The sequence below is a fragment of the Vidua chalybeata genome, chromosome 1 (genome assembly GCF_026979565.1).
Source record: "Vidua chalybeata isolate OUT-0048 chromosome 1, bVidCha1 merged haplotype, whole genome shotgun sequence".
NCBI classification, from domain to species: domain Eukaryota; kingdom Metazoa; phylum Chordata; class Aves; order Passeriformes; family Viduidae; genus Vidua; species Vidua chalybeata.
The window spans coordinates 57,567,957-57,587,379 of NC_071530.1; the positions used below are offsets into that span (position 1 = coordinate 57,567,957).

Here is a 19,423-nt window from a genome sequence, read left to right on the forward strand (position 1 = left end):
GCCCTGAACCTGCGGGAGGGTGGGCGAGTGCGAGCGCGAGCACATGCGCACCTTCGCCAGGGCCGGGGCTCCTAGCCCAAAGTGAACAGGATTGGAGCTAGGAGTTCAAAAAAGGGCACTCTCTGCGAGCTTCTCTCGCCTCTCTCGGTGCCAAGGAAACACACACGGTCACGGGGAAGCGCACAGGCACAGAGAGACACTTTTCTTGAAACGACGGGGCCCTCTCGCCAGAGCCCTACCCTTCACAGCTGATTTCTAAGCGTCCATAAACCCCCGGCAGCGCGGCGTCCCCCGTCTACTCCCCCCGCGCTGCACCGCCCTCACAGCCCTGAGTGACCGAACCCTGGATCCGTCGAAGGCCGGCTCTTCCTGCCGCGCCGCGCGTTATTCATGGCGCGGGGCGGGCCGGCGACCGCTGCACTATATAGGGCGTAAGGACGGCACGGGGGACAGCTGGGTGCGGAGTGGCGGGGAGTGGAGCAGGGCAGCGCGGCTGGCAGGCAGCACGGGGAATAAAACGAAGGGAACTTCGCTTTTTCTTTCGCTCCATCTCTATTTTTCCCTTCTCGGTACTGTCTCCTTTTCTGAAATGTTTTTGGACTAAGTTTTCTTCTGACCGTCGGGGCTTGTGTTGTTTTTTTTTTTTTTTTTTTTTTTTTTTTTGGTTTTTTTTTTTTTGTTTGTTTGTTTGTTTGTTTTTAATATAAGTTTTGCAAAGTTTGGGTTTTTTTTCTTTTTTTTCTGAGTGTTGTGTGTGACAAAAAAATAGTAAAGTTACTGTCGAGCCAAGTAATTCAGGCGCTCTGCAGGGAGGAAGGGGGAGAAGAAAAGGAAAAAGTTGCTTTTGTTGCTAGCGAGTTTTTGCTGCCTTGATGTGACTACGGGCAAGCGACTGCAGAGAGGGCCGGCGTGCGAGTGCCAGCAGCGCGGCTTCCCGCCTCCTCACGCCAGCAGTCTTGCAAGCGGCCGGCGGCTCCCAGCCCCGCGGCTCGGCCTCCGCCGCTCCGTTCCCTCCGCCCGCAGCGGCGTGTGAGCGCCCGCGGGACTCTGCCCGTCCCGGGCCCGCCCGGGGTGCGCGGGGGCGGCTCCCGGCGGCCCTCTCCGCCGGTTGCCATGGTGCCGCGGCCCGGCGTGCTGTGGGCAGTGGCGGCGGCGGCGCTAGCGCTGCTGGTCCGGCGGGCGGCGGCGGCGCTGGCGGGGCCGGTGGTCCGCTGCGAGCCTTGCGACGCGCGGGCGCTGCAGCAGTGCAAGCCCCTACAGCCCGACTGCGCCGAACGGGTGCGGGAGCCGGGCTGCGGCTGCTGCCTCACCTGCGCCCTGCGCCCGGGGCAGCCCTGCGGCATCTACACGGAAAGCTGCGGCGTGGGGCTCAGCTGCCAGCCGCGGCGGGAAGAGGCGCGGCCGCTGCAGGCGCTGCTCGAGGGCCGCGGGCTCTGCACCAACGCTACGGCGGGCAGCAAGCTGCGGGCCTTCCTGCTGCCGGGACCGCATGCTGCAGGTAAGGGGCTGCGGCCGGGGTGGGAAGCGAAGGGGTGGCTTTGCTGCGCGCCGCTTTCCCTCTTAGCTGCTTTCTTGCTGGGCTGTTTCTTTATTTTGTTTGTGCGTTTTTGTTTTGTTTTGGTGATGGTTTTTTTTTTTTGTTTTCTGTGTGTCGCTTTCTTTTGTTTTAAGTTACAAAGGGAGCAGCACGAGCAGGGAGGCGTGGGCAAGCTCGCGGCAGAGCTCTGTCTCCAGAAACGGCCCTCGCTCGCTGCCCGCCTGATGCCGGCCCGTGGGCGGGGGGCTCTGCCAGTAGCCACGTAGCCGAGCTTGGATCGTTTTGAAGGAGGCGTGCTTTGGCCGAAGGAAAGGACAATTTACCTCTTCCACCTTATTTATGTATATACTGGTTTTCTTTAACACCGATGCTGAGAAATAGGTCCTCGCAAAAGAGGCAGAGCTACTTTTTTTTTTTTTTTTTTTTTTTAAGAAAAACAAAAGAGAGGGGAGGAGGCTTCTGCGGGTGCATGGGGCTGGCAGGCTACAGAGCCTGGATGGAGAGAGAGAGAGGGTGTAATCTTCCTCGTTTGTCCCCGCTGTACCTGGAAAGAGAGTGAGCAAAAACCTCGAGAGATTGGGGTCTAACTGCTGCAGTGCAGCGTGGGTAAGTCAGGAAAGTCTTACCCACAGAGAGGAAAAGACAAAAAAAAAAAAGCAAAAGACAAATTTAAATATCTCTTTGTCCTGGAAAAGTGGTTATTCAGAACAAAGCGTTTGCACAACAGTGTTTAAGAGCACGTTGCTTCTTTGTACTGCAAATAAATCCTTGGTCAAATGAAGATTTCCTGTACCTCTTCCATGTCTTGTAAGTGAGATGTTCACAGAACGGCTTTTGTTTGAAAAGGAAGGGACGGTTGGAAAAAGTTCTGTTAGCATGCACATTTTAAAACTTAAAACAGGGAAACTTGGGATTCAGATCGAGAAAGCACAGTCCCTCTATGCAAGCATTTAATTAAACTCTTTGCTAACCAACAGCAAGTATGTTAACATTTATTTAATAGAAAAGTGTGTCAAAAGGCTTTCCACTGTTTGCATTTTTAAAAAGCCAGAAGATTTTCTGCCAGATTGTAGGGACTCTTTGACTAGCCATTCCTTAGCTGAGAAAGTGGCATCAATGCTCCAGTTAACTGCCTGTTAAAATAATAGGAGATGACTTATTATAATTATATAATTATAATTATAATTATTTATGTGCTGCTTCCAAGCTGTGACAATATGAATGAGAGTTTGAATGTATTAACTGAAATTTTTAATCTCCTTGGAACATCTAGTTCATAATATGAGTTTGGCTCATCCTGTTCATCACTGGAGTAACACTGGAAACAAGAAGCGTCTCCTTGGTACTTAGTTGGTGGCATTTAATCTAGGGGTAGTGCTTTCAACAGTGACTGTTAGAGAAGGAGAAAGGGAAAGACAGAGTTGCACTTAGCTGAAAATCTTTCAATTTTCAGATGGATTTTTACTTCTGCATTCTTGGCTGAGGGAGAACTCCGATTTTGAGATCAGTAGAAATTTTGATTCCTTAAAAAGTGCATAGCAGGACCCTTACAGTTCACATTCAAGGAGTGAAGCTTGCAAATCTGGTGTGCAAGAAGGAAGAAGTACCCAGAACCTATATGACACAGAGTACCTACTTCCTCATGAGGACGACTCCACTCCCAGCTCTCAAGCCAACACTCCCTGGTATACACCTCTCTGAGCAGGTTTACATCATTTCCTTTACATGCAGCTAGGTCCTGCATCACATGCTATTCTGCTGGTCCTTCCTAGTTCATGGAAGTTGCTAGAAGTTGGTATAGGGTAGAGTATATTACAGTAACATTATAACAGAAACTGTAGTAGGACACTGACTCTCCAGTTACTTTTTTTTTTTATACAAAACTGTTAAATAGTAGCGTGCATTTGCAACCCTTTTAATCTCTTAAAAATAAAAAGAGAATAAGTAACTCTCATGGCAGTTCTGTTTCTCTTATGAGGATGTAAAGCTAGCATGGCACCAAGTTTTGTGAAACTGAGTTAATAAAATATGCTTTACAGTTTGAAATGTGTCAATATGACCATTTTAATCTGAAGTGTAAGAAGTACTGTTGAACTATGGTGGCCTCTCTGAACTGAAGTGATCAGACATGGTCATGGATACTCAATGCATGTTAAGAATATTTTCTACTTGTTTTTGGTAGAAGAGAAAGACTAATGAACCAATTAGGACTGACTGCAGAAAACCTAGATTCAGGTTTATAATATTTTATTGGCTCATTTCTTCAAATTTCATTGAGAATGTGGGAGGAAAATACTACTGTTTCAGAGCAGGACACTAAACCACCAAAAATATGTTCAAATACCGCTGAGAGTCTGAGTTAAACCCACAAAAGCCAGGAAATTTGGACTTAGGACTTAAACTTCATTAATCCATTTGCACTGTGATTTGAATTTTCCTGGTCAATTAAGTCCATTGCCAGCAGCGGCTGCGCTAAAACCGCCAGTACCAAAATATTAACTCAGAACTCTCTTCCTATGTTCCTTCTCCCATTCCTGTGTATTGGCAGTGCCACTGTGCTCCTTGTGTAGAAATATTTCGCATCAACAAACTATATGACCATGGACTTTTAGCACTGAATTTCTCAAGTTTATTTTTTTTTAGTGAGTCATCAAGTATAATTTTAGTACAATTTATAATTTTATTGGATGTTATCATTGTGCACTCCCAATAGGATTTCATTAAAAAAAAAAAAAAAAGAAGGTGGTCAGCAGCTAAGACAGCAACTAGTGGGATACAGCTATTACTTAGCTGTTAGGAATAACTTAACTGGAAAAATTCTCTGGAGGAAATGCAAGTAGTTAAGTTGCACTACAGGAGTCTCCTAACAGAGAGAAATGCAACATAAAAAATACCTTGAAAGGTACAGGAACACTGAACTTATGGAATATGTTAGAAAAATCTGTTTCTCCTTACTTTTTGTGGATGGTAGTTTAAAGAGAAAATATTTTTGAAGCTCAAGATGAAAACAGTGTTTGTCCCTGGAACCACTACAGAATGAATGGCGGTTTTTGTCCATTACCTTTAAAATGTGTTTTGTACACCAAGATTTTTTTTTTATTTTAATAGCAGAGAAATGAAAGTGTGCTGTTCTTTTTCTTCCCTGTTCTGTGTGTTGAATAAAGTAAGGATAAAAAAAAAAAAAAAAAAAAAAAAAAAAAAAAAAAAAAAAAAAAAAAAAAAAAAAAAAAAGACTAATTAGAACCAGGAAACTCGGCGGGCTAGAGTTGAGAGTATTAACGTTAAAACAAACAAACAAACAAACAAAAATTACGGCTCTGGGACAGGCAGAGCCACAATGCAGCCTATTACTGCCCGAAGCCGGCCGCGTTTATCTGGAGTTGAAGTCAGCAGTAGCGGAGGGGAGGGATCCCCGCCCCGGCGCCGCTGGGGTTGCGGCGGGCTTCGCTCCTGCGGTTCCGGCCTGCCCCCTGCCGCCGGCGGGCGGCACTGCAGCGGCAGTCAGAGGCCAGTGGCCAGCGCGGCCGTGGTTCCTGGGACAGTCGCCGTGGCTGGTTTCCCGGTCTTGGGTACAGCCTGCACAGGCGGTGCAGCTGGGCACTTTGCAGGACCGCGCTGAGCACGGGAATGCTTCAGATACAAAACTCATTGCGTGTCAACAAAGATGCTGACACATGCAGAATGCTACATAGCTCATCTTTTTTGTATATTGCTATTTTGTAAAAGGAAAATTAAACACATAGCCTAATCTAGTGGCTTGTTAATTGAGGAGAGACTTCATTGTGCTCTATAGCTTCCTTACAAGAGGAAGCAGAAAGGGCAAGCACTAATCTCTTCTTGCTTGTGACCAGTGATAGGGTCTGAGGAAATGGCATGGTGCTGTGTCAAGAGAAGTAAAGGTTAGATATTAAGAAAAGGTTCTTCACTCAGAGGGTGGGTGGGCTCTGCAGGGAAGTGGTCTCACCAGCAAGACTGACAGCATTCAAGAAACATTTGGACAATACTGTCAGGCACATGATTTGATTCTTGTTGCTGTCCTTTGCAGGGCCAGGAATTGGACTTGAGGAGCCTTGTGGGTCTCTTCCAGCTCAGGATATTTGGTGATTCTATGTTTCTATGCCCTTGCACACACAGCTGGCAGTCAAGTAACATTGTTTCTTCTGCATTTATTCTTTTTGAAGGAAATTTCAGTGATTCAGAAGAAGACAGGAGTACCAGCAGCGTCGAAAATCAGGCCATTCCAAACTCTCACAGGGTGCCAGATTCCAAGTCACATCCACCACACATCAAAATAGATATCATCAGGAAAGTGCAAGCCAAAGATTCACAACGCTATAAAGTCGAATATGATTCACAGAGTACAGATACATTGAATTTCTCTTCTGAATCCAAACAAGAGACTGAATATGTAAGTATTTTTTGTAAATAGGAGGGCATTTGCCAGGCTGTGAATGTGTATGTGTGTGTGTATACATATGCATGTTGTGCATATGAAAAAATAAATAATTACACTAAATAGCTAAAGAGTGGTAATTGTTGCAGCCTTGTAGGACATTCTGGCATTTTAACTGGTAAATCTATTGACTCTGCAAATGCATACACAATCAGCAGGCCAAGAAGATTGTGCTCAGGAAACACATAGGACTAATGTAATGATGTTTGCATCAATACAAGCATGACTTCCACTAAAGTTTCTTAGAGGCCAAAAGTTCTTGTTCTTCCCTGTAACTGTCACACATTTGTGTGAATGGACTTGGAGTGCCATCATTAAACTTGGTTGCAAACAGTATAATTGAATTGCAATTCAATTATAAAAAGATGTTTCACGTTGAGTGTAGTGGCACTGTGTTCATGCGTTGCCTGGTGCAAATTAAGGGAGAGAAATTTAGGCTGAGCTGAGGATTAGGGTCTTCACTAGTCAGTCACTGTACGTCATGCTGAGCATCACCTCCACTTGCAGTTGCTGTAGGTGCTACTGCCTAAATGCAGAGTCTTGTGGTCACATGAGCTGCCATTGCTTCCTACTGACTGTGCCCAGTGAATTTGCAGGGCAGTCGGAGTGTGGTTAATCTGAGGGCAAGAATAATTCTCTTCCTGGACATCCAAGTGATAACCTGTGCCTTCGGCCAGATGGCTTGAAAAATGCATCTAGATATTCTTTGGCATTTTATCAAAACATGCATGGTAAAAGCAGATGTGGCCTCTCATTTTCAAAAGAAGGTTTTGAAACTTGTATGGGGTGAAAACCTCTGCCTGAAGAGAGTGTGGCTTCCAAGAATACCTTCATTTTAAGTTTGTCACTGATGTCCAGCCATCTAGTTATATTACTTCAGTATCTGCCTTCCAGTGTGTCCTCCTCCCAAAAATGTGAAGTAAAAGTGCCATCACTAAAAGAATGAAAGTTGGTTGCTTGAGGAAATAGATTCTTAACTAGGATGAGTAGTGATAGTTGGGTCCATGAGCAAAGGTATACCAGTTTACCAAGGCTGTTGGTGTCTTTAAGAACTTGAAATAAGTCCATCAGGGACAGGTGCCTTTGTCAGCAAATGCTCTTCTAGCTGTGTCTGCATGTTAGCTTTTGATACTGGTCTGGCTGACTTTGGAAGCTTGCTTCAAAATAAAAAAAAATTAAATCTGTTGATGTTTTTGTAGGCCTAATTTGGGATCAAATTTCTGAATGTCTGTCACCTGCAGTCAGTGCATTTGAGCAGTGAGAGAAGCCATTTAAAGCCCATGCTTAGAACTTGTGAGACCAGTTCAGAAAGAAAACGTGGAGGCAACAAGGAAGGTCTTTACTGACCAAAAAACACCATTTTAATCTCCAGCAGTACTATGGAGATTGTATGCTCTCAGACACTCACATTAAAAGGTCCTTTACATGAACAAACTATTAATATTACCACTTGAAAGTGTGAATGTCATTACTTCACTAATTAAAAACAGCACCAAATGAGTTTTTGTGTCAGTATAGCAACTTAAATATTTTTAAACCATGAAACCATGCAAAGAAATCTTTTCATGTCTCTGCTGAAGAAGTGGGCTGGTGGTGCAAGTCAGTGATATACCCAGATAGGAGTGTAGCTAAGCACAAAGTTTGTAGTCTGTGACTCTTGAATCCTGATCCCACTGCTGTCACTGACTGCCTTCTTGGCCACTGGCAAAATGTGAAGCTCTCTGCTCTTGATTTTCTGACTTCAAAGTGGGGCTCATCATGCTTTACTCTCCCTACCCTGGAGGGCTGCCATGAGATAAAACTAGTTGGTGTTTGAGACATTCTCTTAGAAGTGCTTCTGGAAGCTCTTTTTGGCTCATTGTCCTAGAGCTAATCCTCACTACCTTGTTTTCAGCCTTTTGCAGATGAAGAAAGAGAGGAAAAAATTTACATACTTATCTAATGAGACTTCTGTGTGCAACTGATCCTCTGTGTGACTGCATCTATTTGATTCAGTTGAAATTGGGAATTGTTGTCCAAGTTGAGGTATTTTATATATACATTTTGCCAAACCACTTATTTTCAATTGAATCAATTTAATTTAAGCTTCCAAATCCAGCAGAATCACAAAAAGTCAAATGTCACTGGGGAAGGCCTATCCCGTAATGTATTTCCAGTGGCCTACTTTCTTCTTTTCCCACGTGGTGCAAGGCAAGCTTTTCCAAACTTAAGTTGTGTTTTATGTGACTGATTTACATACTGGTTAAGCCTTCCCAAAGGCTATTTGTGACTGTGATTTCAAATGGAAATGCTAATATGTGCCTCAACATAGCATAATGCCTCCAATCTTTAGAAATCAATTTATCTTGAATAGAGCAGAAAGTCAGAAGTTTTTTATTATGAATGATCTGCTTTTGACATATTCAGCCATATCTTTGTTTTAGTGGATTTGTTTGGATTTGTGATTTCTTTGCACTTTCTTTTGCCCTTTAAAGATTTATTAACTCTTGAGTGAAAGATGGAATTTGGGAGTGAAGTTTCATCTGTGTTTTCTAAAACATGCTTGTTAACAGGGTCCATGTCGTAGAGAAATGGAAGACACTTTAAACCACCTAAAGATACTGAATGTCTTGAGTCCCAGGGGCTTTCATATTCCAAATTGTGACAAGAAGGGATTTTACAAGAAAAAGCAAGTAAGTACAGAGTTTTTATCATTTTAATTAACGCATTTCACCTTTTCTGCATCTTTGTTGAAGGATCTTGCCAGCAAGGTGCATTATGTATAATTTTGCAGAGGAACTAGTTAATTTTCAGTTTTAGGACCTGATCCGATAGTGAACCTTGTCAAGTGGGGATAATATTTTTATTTTTTGTGGATCATGACAACAGATTCATTTGAGAAACTCCATACCTAATCACACATGGGTTGACTGGTGTCCTAGATACTAATGCCCCTTGGTTTAAAAAAAGCAGTGCCTCTACAATAACCCACAGAGCTAATGTTGCGGTCACCATATGACTCCAACAGATCAATGCTTTGAATTGTAAATAGCTGCTTAAGAGTTCCTAGAAGACCTACACTGGATCATATTACATAAAGCATCTTGAGAAAGGTATGTATCTGTCCTTTATGTGCTACACAGATCGTTTCCAAAATCCAAGTCATGTTATAGTGAAAATGATACTTCCAGTAGTTACTGTGCAGCAAGGATGGCTTGTCAGCCCTTTCTGGTTCTGGAGTTGTGACCTTTCTTGACAAATGCCAACCAAAACTGTGGGATTTATGCTTTAGTTGTGTTGGACTGAGCTATGGCAGCATACTCCGTTCAGTGCTGCCATTGAAACTTGTTCAGAACTTGGGGAGGTGCAAGATGTGTCAGGTTCTTTGTTTAGTGTGCACATCCCATCTAATTTCAGTGTTTAGTTAGTGGCCTGCCTCCCAATATATATTTCTTGGTATAATTCCAAAATTTCCTGAATTCAAAGATTTCTTTAAGACTTTTCTCAAGGACAGATTTTGTTTGTGGACCATTATGTCTTTCCCTTCAGGTTAACACAAATCAGCCTCTCTATCTCTGGTAACCAAAGGAATGATTGACTCTCTGTTGCTAACTAATGCAGTTCATTGGTTGGAAGTGAGAGGTCAGCCTCTGACTAGGCCACCTTATTTAGGTTTCTCTCCATTTTTTGGCTTTCAGCTTTTTTAGAAACAGTCTTTCCTTTTCTAGTATTCCATGGAGCTCTGCAATAAGCTGTCAGTCTCAGGTGGAACATTTATAACAGGGGTGAGATTTCCAGCCTTCCTTTTTGCCATCAGTCCAGCATTGACAGTGCTATTTGACCTCTGGTATATGCTGCTGAGCTTTTCTATGCTTCCCAGCTTTTCCTGAGCAGGTGGTGGCAACTCCCAAGCAGGGGAAGTTTCTTTTTGTTGCCTGGAGCTTTGAGAAGCCTGCATCAGCCATGTTGTGTAAACTAGCAGAGGGCAATGCTCACATCTCAAGCTGCTTGTTTTCAGAAAATGCATTGGGCTTTTATGCAGAGTGAAACTAGGACTGTGGTTTGTGCCTGTGTCATAAAAGTGTTTTGTTAGCTGCTTTAGAGCAGCAGATCATTCGACTGTATTCAAGGCACTCAAGTGTGCCGTAGCCCTTTTCCTTCTCTATATATTATAGAAGACTGCAGAAGACTGTATTTACTTTTTTTAGTAGATCTTCCTTTCATCTTTCTTCAGACTCTAAGGTTTTTGCTTTTTCTGCAAAAATGTGGTGGTTTGCAAGTAATCTCTGGCATTGTGTGTAGTAAATCAGATCCACAGTAAGCACGTATTAAAGTAGCTTACTTTAGGAGGACTGTACTTTAAAGTACAGTCATAGTTCTGTCACCAAGGGAAAAAAAAAAAAAAAAACAATACAAAGAAAAAAATAGGAAAGACAGATAAAAATCTTACCTAGTATTTGTTCCTAGAAGCTGATTTTTGGAAATAATGTGTTGGTACAAAGCAAATAGACACTTCTGTCCTCTGTGTATTGTCTGTGCTGCCTGGAAACTTCTAAAATTTCTTTAGGAAATGTTCCTGCATTATGTGCAATAGCCCATCCAGTTAGCATACATAGAGAATGAAGGGACACCTTCATGCCTAGCTAGCCTTGTCAAGCATTGTGCCAATTTACACAGGTCCAGTAGTTTCAATGGTACTTCGAGATGACTCAGGGTCTTGCAGGAGATGTCCACAAAGGGAGTTCATGTGAGTAAACATTCTACATGAAATTCACTTGGGTTGCTGATTCTGTAAATGAACCTTGATCAATCCTGGGAACAAGCCTCAGAGATGGGACTTACAGAGGAAGCCTGCTTCTCTCACCAACAAAATACAAACCAAAAATAATAGTTGCCCTCATAGAATTAACTCCTAGGAAAAAAATATCCATTTGAGGAGTGTGTGAGTCCTGTCCAGATCAAATTAACTGGTCTACAAGGAGTTGTGACAATTGTTTGGTTTTTTTTTTGAAGCATCAACGTGTAGGTCTGATATTTTAGATACTGTGAGCAGGTGTCTAATCTCATTAACAGAATGCTATGCTGTTTTATTAATTCCCTTCATGCCATTATTAGCTATGTTCAATCTGTAATTGAATTATATTCTATTGTCACAAAATTCAGAATAGTAGGTTAAGGAGTAGACAGTAAATACATTAAAAAATTACTGTAAGCTAGGCATTTTGAATTCTAGAAACAATTGCCAAAACCACTGTCTAGGATAAGAATGTAGTAGGTTTGGGATTGTAGGAATCTAATAAGTTATGATCATGCTGGCACCATTAAAACTCATTCAGGAGGCACTCTCATATTCTGCCTTACTGGTCATCTGATCTTCCAGCCAAATTGTAAGGACTTATTTTTCGTGACATTTGTAGAAATTGACTTTTCAGGAACAACCATGAAGAATAACTTGCATCTGTGAAACACTTCTAAGAACATAAATTTGTGTCAGCGTATCATATGAAAAATATTTCATACTTTTTTTTAATATATAAAATCAGACCTGTTAAAATTTATAATTCTTTGTCTTAATCTGACATGTAAGGTTGTACTGTTCAATTGTGCTATATAGGTATATTTATGCATAATGAATTGATACAAGTACATTCCTACCCCAAGCATGGAAAAAAGGTTTTGATGAAATTAGAATTATTATATGTGGCAATTACTAGAATTGCCCCATGTATGTATACTGGAGCCAGATACTCACCTAAATGTGAGCTGACATTGTTCCACTGAAAACAGAGCTGCGCTTGACAGGAGCCAGAACAGCCTGAGCTATATGTCAATGTTGTCTGCAGTCTGTTCCTGAAGACCATGGTTGTAGCTCCATGGAGCCCTCTGGACTGACCAGGAATTCAGTGGGATACTATATGCTTTGCTGTGCCCCATAAATGCTTCTGTCGTATTTCTTTGTGGAAGGGAGAGGAGCAGGTGGCATGGAAGATGGCAGCTGGTGTTTCTATCAGAAGTAATTATTTTCCACTGCTTGGGCAGTTTTCCAACTTTTTAAACTTAGGAAGTCATACAGAATAGCTAGGCAGAGCCTAGAAATGTATGTGGATTACAAAATTCATAAGAGCAAATATTTAGATATGTATGTTTTTCCATATGACCTGTTTACCACTTCTGTACAGTGTTGGCTGTTTCAGGATAAAAGCATCACTTTTTAATCAGAAGTGCTTTACTATTGACAGCATATCTGAGTGGGTAGGAAAAAAACACTTGGGAAAGGTAAGTTGTTTTCTCATAGAGTGTTATTTCAGCTGTAGAATGATCTAAGGGTTTTGCTTTAAAATAATAAAAAAGTTTTTAAAGTAATAAAAAATATTACTAGGGAAGGTGTTTCTGCAGATTAACTGCATGTAGAAATTACTTCTGAAAATTGATTGTGCAACTGTTAAAAGCAATCAAAACCTCCAACAACATGAGAACTTTAATTGATCATTTGTTTTGAGAGTGATGCAAGCCTACAAATCAGTGAGAGTTGTGTAATATACTTCGTATAGTACTTCTAAAAGGGGAGGCTATGTTACTATTATTAGCAGAAATGTAGTTTCATTGCCAGAGCACCAGCCTGGCAGCCAGAAGCCCTATGCTCTTTGGACTTCATCTGTGCCTACTTTGTTGGGAAAACAACTCTAGAAGTGCTGGCTCTGTTTCCTTTTTTTAAAATTCAATTATGCAAATGCTGTTATTAATTCCTCTGTTTTGAGCATGAAGAATTTAAGTCATTAAATGTTAATAATACTTAAGCTAGAATCCAGTCTATTCACCACCAAAACTGAAGAAAAATTTCCATTGACATCAGTGGACATTGAGCAGTCATCCATGGAAATCCTGGAGAATACATGTAAATTCTAGTCAGGCTTTTGAGACAATAAATATAATTTTTAGGACTTATGTTTAAAGATGTAGTAATAGATAAGAACTGAAGTACAGGTAACCATTTAGTTCAGTGAGTTATTAATGTAGCTGTTCTCTCAGTAGGTTTGAACTTCTTTACCCTCTTCTAAAACTAAGCTGATATGTATGTTAAGCTGGACCTTGTCATCCTGCTGCTGTCCATTTTCATAGGGCTAATGCAGAAGGACTGCAAATTTGTAGAAAATAAGACATTGCATTATTTCTGCATTGGGCTTTTTACTCAATAATATATCAGAACGGTGGATTAATTTGCAGTTATGCTGAATAACATTACTTAATTTACAGTAAAATAAAATAAACAAGATAGTGACTTGTTTGAAAAATTTGTACCTAATGTGTGAGCTGCTTCCATCTCTCTTTTGCAAGGTTTTAGTGAAGACTGTCTCCGCTACTCCATTCTGCCACAAATTAATTGGCCCATGGGCCAGTGTGCTAGTGCAGGCTGTCCCAAAATGTTGTGTATTCCAGAACTCTCTAATTCTGTCCAAGATAGCACTCTCACCTGAGATACTAAACTAAACATGGAAAGGATCAGTCACTACGAGCAGCGTGTGAAAGCCAACACTTGCTTCATGTTTTCTTGTGTACCTGCACATGGAAAAGGCACTTATGTGAGCCACTGCCATGGCCTCCTAAGACATTGGGCCATGCCTATGAGCCTCTGGAGAGCAAGAAGTAAAGAGATAGTGGTGAAGTTTGCCAGATTGTACCAGCCTGAACTTCTGAAAACTTTAATTACTCTGAATGTGATCTCAGGGGCAACAATTGCTCTGTTTGAATAATAGACTTGACAGTGTTGAGGGACATAAGTAGCACCAGTCCAGCCAATCTTCCTTCATATTGGCAATGCAACAGACAAAACCACAGGAAATTGGGTGTGTTTGTGTCACTGCTTCTTTTGTGAGTACGTCCTGAGTAAACAACCACCTTTGTTTGCATTTGAAGCAAATTCTGTATCGCCAAATCTCAAAACATGAGCTGACAGGGAGGCTGTGTCTTGACAGTAAGGCTGACCATTGCAAACCTAGTGAGATTCTTGATATGAATGGGTAAAACCCTTGCAAGGTCTTAGAGATTCATGGTAATGTAACTGTGTCCAGGGTTGCATACTGAATTCAGCCTGCAGCATGTTATTCCTTTAGTCTAGTTTTTGCCATTCTTAGTTGCTTGGGAGGATCATTACTTACTTAGTGTGTAGTAGACTTTATAATGCATATTTACTGCATTGCTGCTTCTAAAGAGGTTCAGTGTTATTGCCTGTGATAGTTTCAGGTTGGTCAGCATTGCTGGCGAATTCCAACAGTTAACTTAAAGCTAACATGTTATAGACTAGTAGATACACAAATTTTTAATAGGAAAATACACATGTAAAGTTCTAGTCCACCTAGCAGGTTTTGCAATAGCTACACTATAGAAGGATTATGTATCTGTTAATAAGTGTCAGCTACACTTTTGAATTTCTTTCAGTAAACAGATGCAAACCAAGTGTGCTTCTTGCTGCAATGGTTGTCTTTGCCAGACCTGTGCTTTAGTGTAGAGCATGTCTGCTAAATTTTTTTTCTAAAGATGGGTCCCAGTCACTAGCCCATACTGTTGTATGGTATTCAAACGGGGCAACTGTGCTGCCAAAGATGATAGGGAGTAATTTTCTGGTAGTTCTCAGTTCTTTATTATAGAGTAGTTAGACCCAGAGGGATTGATGGGAAGAGAAGGTAAGTTTTTATTGAAATCCTTTGTAGTGGTAACAAATATTCTGTTTGATTCTGTCATATATGGTCAGGATATTGAAGTGCAGGTATCAAAGGAGCAGGAATCCCTGTTGTGTCTAATACTGCAAGTGGAGAAAACAAAATTCATGCTAACTGGATCTTTTATTATTTTTCAGTGTCGCCCATCTAAAGGCCGAAAAAGAGGTTATTGCTGGTGCGTGGATAAATATGGACAGCCACTTCCTGGGTATGATGGGAAGGGAAAAGGAGATGTCCACTGCTATAACTTGGAAAGCAAATGAGGGCTGGGCACCAGCTTTTCTGGCTTCTGTGCATGGCCACTGGACCTAACAGAGACCTTGGAGGGGCTGGGCAAACACTGTGGGACTGCACTGTGTGTGGAGTAACAAGATCTGCCTCCTGCAGCAGATGGGGAGTTGCAGCCTCTGTGGATTCTGCTGCATTTGCACCCTGCGACCAACACATATCAAGCTTCCTATGGGATGTGTAGGGAGCTCTGAATTCCCATGTAAACCTGCACTATTGATACCCAGAGAGAGAAAAACAAAAGACATTTCAGAATGGAATCAGGGAGTCTCCACTGACTTTTTAAAGAATGGCCAGTGACCAATTTGATCCCAAAAGATACTGGGTTTTTTATTTTAATGAATTTATAGACGTTAAGCTTGTAAAAGTATTAAAAAGAAAAACAAAACCAAAAAACACACATGGATTTAAAGGTAAAGCTTTTTTTACAGGTCTGATGGGAAACTTGTCTTCATGGGTAAAAAGTTTTATAAAAATGTCAAAGAACTTTTTAAAGAAATGTATTCCTAAGATAAAGACATGGCTATTTTTTTCTGTAAAATATATTATGAATATTCTGTTAGTCTGTATTTAATATAATTGGTTTTTAATAAACTTTATTTAAATGTAACATGTGAATACCAAATATTACACAGTAATTCTAGTGTATACATGTGTATGCAAGGAGAAAGTAAGGTTATGGAATGATTTACAAATATGTTTAAGACTCTATGCATACACACTGACCTATTCCAGGTAAGAGAAATGACTTTTTGGAGCAAAGGAAGTGTTTCCAGAAGGGATTGAGTTTTATTATTTGATATAACTACAAATGTCAAGATAGTATTTTCTTTAAATTATTTTATTGATAATTCTAATGTGCCCATCACTGAATTATGCCACTGAAAAGGATAACAATCGTACTGAAGCTCTTGGTAAAGCTTTCATCTGTCTGTACGTTGCTTCAGTTTGTGCAACAGGGCTTACATTTCCTCCATTTACTGCTCACACTAATATAGAATATTCGTGGACAAAAAATTGCTATTACAGTACTACTCTTTGTATTTGCTTATTTATTTTGAAAAGGTGTATCTATTCTGTGTTGTCTTGGTACATTCTACCAAAGCACTTACTCTGTATGAGGAACTCCTGTTGAAAACAATGTCAACAAGATGGGGAGATTGTGGACCCTGGGTGTTGAGACCCATGCGTTTCATTTATGCGACACACAATTGTTGCTTGTTTTGACTATGGTAGAAATCACTTGCCTGCATCTCAGCATAGAAAAAGAACCATTGGGTTTAAATAGTTAAATTCACTGTCTGCCTTGTTGTTACATGTCTTTTTATTTGGAAGAGAAGTGATTCAGTTTTGTTGTGGTATGTGATGCTTTCACATAAGGAAAGCTTTGGCAACATTTTTTGAGGTTGATTGTTTAATGTACTTTGTGAAAAATTCTGTATGACAATGAAATCTGGATAAGGAAGGGTGGCCTGTGAAATGTATCATCTTTCTGAAAAATAATGCCATATTTTGTATATGTATTTATTTATATATTTTATATAAATATTTTATATATTTATATAATATATATTCTTATATGTCTCACTATAAATGTTTGATGTCACTTTAGAAAAAAGAAGCCATCAACACTGTAATTTCTTGTTGGGTTGGGAACTCCATGAAGACTATGGACATTGGGTTTTCACCTGCTGGGGCTAGGCATTATGTTGATGGAGGAGAGGCTGTGGTGCTGAGGAGCCCATTCCTCTCCCACTGCATGAATTACAACCATCCTTGTTCCTGCCAGCAAAGGCAAATGTCTAGAAACTCTGACATGGAAGGATTTGGACATGCAGCTTGCCAGGATTGCAGCAGCCCATCACCATAACTCAGATGTTTAAAGCCTTATCCTGAAATGTATTAGCTGAATGGCACTATGAGTGTTCTCCACATCTTTCCAATTTCTGCCTAATGAAATTAGTTCATATCATCATTAAAACTGAAATTTTATAATCTCATGGTAAGAAAAAAATTGTACATGAAATGATGTTTACTCCAGGCTAATAGAGGTTTCCTGACACATTGTTACAGAAAGCTTTGTGAGGTGAAGATTTATTGCGATATTTTTATTGCTAAAGTGGATCTAATGCCTGCAAAGATTTGTTGGCAAAATAATAAATGCTAGGCTTTTATTTTTTTTAAGAGTTTTAAACCAGTTCTTTTCAAATAATGTCACAGAGAGAGAAGAAAGTTGTATATACACCAATATTTGGGCATATAATAATAGATAAGAAAATAAGGGTTTGATTCATTGAAGTGAGTTATTATTTTGCCTCTGTTTTTAAAAATAACTATATGGTGAGCCTTCTGAAAACAAAAATCAGTTTCTTTTCAAAAGTGATAGATGTTTTGCAAGGCACATTTTGCAAGTATGTAAGGTGTTTTAACAGCCTGCAACAGGCTTGATGATTCGGGTATTTTGTCAAGTATTTTAATTTTTTATGTTTTATCCTACAATTAAAAACACATAAATATAGAAGAAGCTGGCTAGTAGAGGTCATTAAGTCATGTATTATGAAAAAACTCCAAACAAGCTACATCTCAAGGAGCTAAACCTGATTTAAGCATGCAATTTGTGACATGAATATTCAAGAAATGGCATTCAGCTCCTTTATCAGTACTAACAGTCTTTAGTTATGTAACAGAGAAAACATACAGCCATAAGGGGAAAGAAAAAAGATGTGTGTAAATAAGTTTTATTTTGCTTCCAACAGATGTCTTTAAAAGAGAAATTGTGTTTAAAAATAGCCCCGAAATGAAGTCTCACCTGTCACTTAAAGCTGCATCCTTTTCAGAAGTTGCCTTTTAAATATTTTTTAAAGCACAGTTGCTTGTACTAGTATTGGATATTTGCCATTGTCAATCTGATGTCCCTGTCAGCTGACACTGGTATGAAATGCAAAATAGCATTATTATCTTTCTCCAAAAAGATAACTTTTTTGAAGTGAAAGAATCAGTGGTGGTTTTTTCTTTTTCTTTTTTTTTTTTTAGCATACCTATTTCTGTGAAGACAAAGGTCCAATTCAATAGACAGGAGTACTTGTCATTCAAAGATTTTTCTCATGGCTAAGGGCTGCAATTCAAACAAATATATGTGTTTGTGCTCCACACCCAAGCAGCAGAATGTGGGCAGCACGAAGTAAATGTATGGGTCAGTATCAGTTCAGAGGAAGATGAGTTACCTCCAGGTAGAGGTTAGAAATGATTCCTGCTAAGCACTGCAGCGAGTGGAGAACTTTGGATTTGGTGACAGAAATTAAACCAATACATTAGAAAAATCCCTTATGTTTTGGTGCCTTCACTATCTTCAGCTTCAGTACTTTATTAAGTGGACATCAGTTTTTTTCTAGTTTTTAATAAGGTCTTTCAAGAAACTAAGGTGGTCTGAGATAATATTAAGTCTCAGAAAAAAATTTATAACTTATAACATTATTTGCACCTCAAATATTTGCATGGCAAGGTATTATAAAATATCAAAATATGTATTGCAAAACTTGCTGATTTCTTCTTGAGCATGTTTTGTCTCTAGATAGTACATGGGTACCATATGTAGCCCAGATGAATGTTGTAAGTATTTATTTTAGCAAATGTGATAAATAGCTGCATAAATCCCTATAATTGACCAGAATACAAAGCTGCCTGCAGAGGGCTCTATTATCTTACAAACTCTGAAAAAGTTCCCTTTTTTAATAGATCTACTGTGCTATAATTTTTGTAGCCCAGAATATCCTTTTTCACCTCTTTGATATGCCTGCCTTTCAGGGCATAGCGTTAGCTATTTGTGCACAAGGGAAGGAGGCTTCAATGAATACCAAAACCACGGAACTAATTAATTTTTCGTACAATTAATTTTTGACTATATTCCATAGAAATACTACACAGCATAATTCCTTATTGAACTAAGCCCTAAATTTAAGTAGTGGTTTTTCAAACTATTTGGGACATCATCTTTGTATATCTCTTGTCACTCTAAAACTGGGTAAGGAAGGATGGCTCCATAGAGATTTCACATATTAGCAATAGGAATTTTATTTAAAGTATGAAAAGTGCTGAGCAATTTTCCTGAATACAAAAGCATATTAGTATACAAAGTGAAATGTTTATATATGTAGCTGTTTTCTCTATGGTCCGGCTGTGCCTTTAGAAATCTCTCAATTCTATTAATTTCTACCAGAAGAAGAAGAATATACTTGCTTCCTCATTACAAAGGATTCCTTTTTTTTTCCCAACTCCCACTTTTTTTTTTTTTTTTTTTTTTTTTTTTTTTTTTTTTTTTTTTTTTTTTTTTTTTTTTCTGAGAGATCCAAAAATGAGATCCAAAAAGTATATCAGAATATTCCAAGGACAAGATTTCTGTGATCAATATCAGTAATGGCTTCATCTGCAAGCATGCAAAATAAGTTCAAG

At 40.0% G+C, this 19,423-nt stretch overlaps 1 protein-coding gene across 1 annotated transcript; it reads left to right on the forward strand.

The window, feature by feature from the left end:
- The first annotated feature begins 1,050 nt into the window (after positions 1-1,050).
- Positions 1,051-17,158, forward strand: IGFBP3 (insulin like growth factor binding protein 3). The gene is made up of 4 exons (XM_053961533.1): positions 1,051-1,498; positions 5,719-5,945; positions 8,543-8,662; positions 14,824-17,158. Exons 1-4 carry the CDS (start codon positions 1,114-1,116, stop codon positions 14,947-14,949), a joined length of 858 nt encoding a protein of 285 aa, XP_053817508.1. The 5' UTR covers positions 1,051-1,113; the 3' UTR covers positions 14,950-17,158.
- The last annotated feature ends 2,265 nt before the right edge of the window (positions 17,159-19,423 follow it).

Bases quoted from the DNA above. Each gene is read 5' to 3' on its own strand.
- IGFBP3 (XM_053961533.1), top strand. From the start codon at position 1,114: ATGGTGCCGCGGCCCGGCGTGCTGTGGGCAGTGGCGGCGGCGGCGCTA. The intron at 1,499-5,718 runs GTAAGGGGCTGC...TTCTTTTTGAAG, and splicing joins GCCGGGACCGCATGCTGCAG to GAAATTTCAGTGATTCAGAA. The intron at 8,663-14,823 runs GTAAGTACAGAG...ATTATTTTTCAG, and splicing joins GATTTTACAAGAAAAAGCAA to TGTCGCCCATCTAAAGGCCG.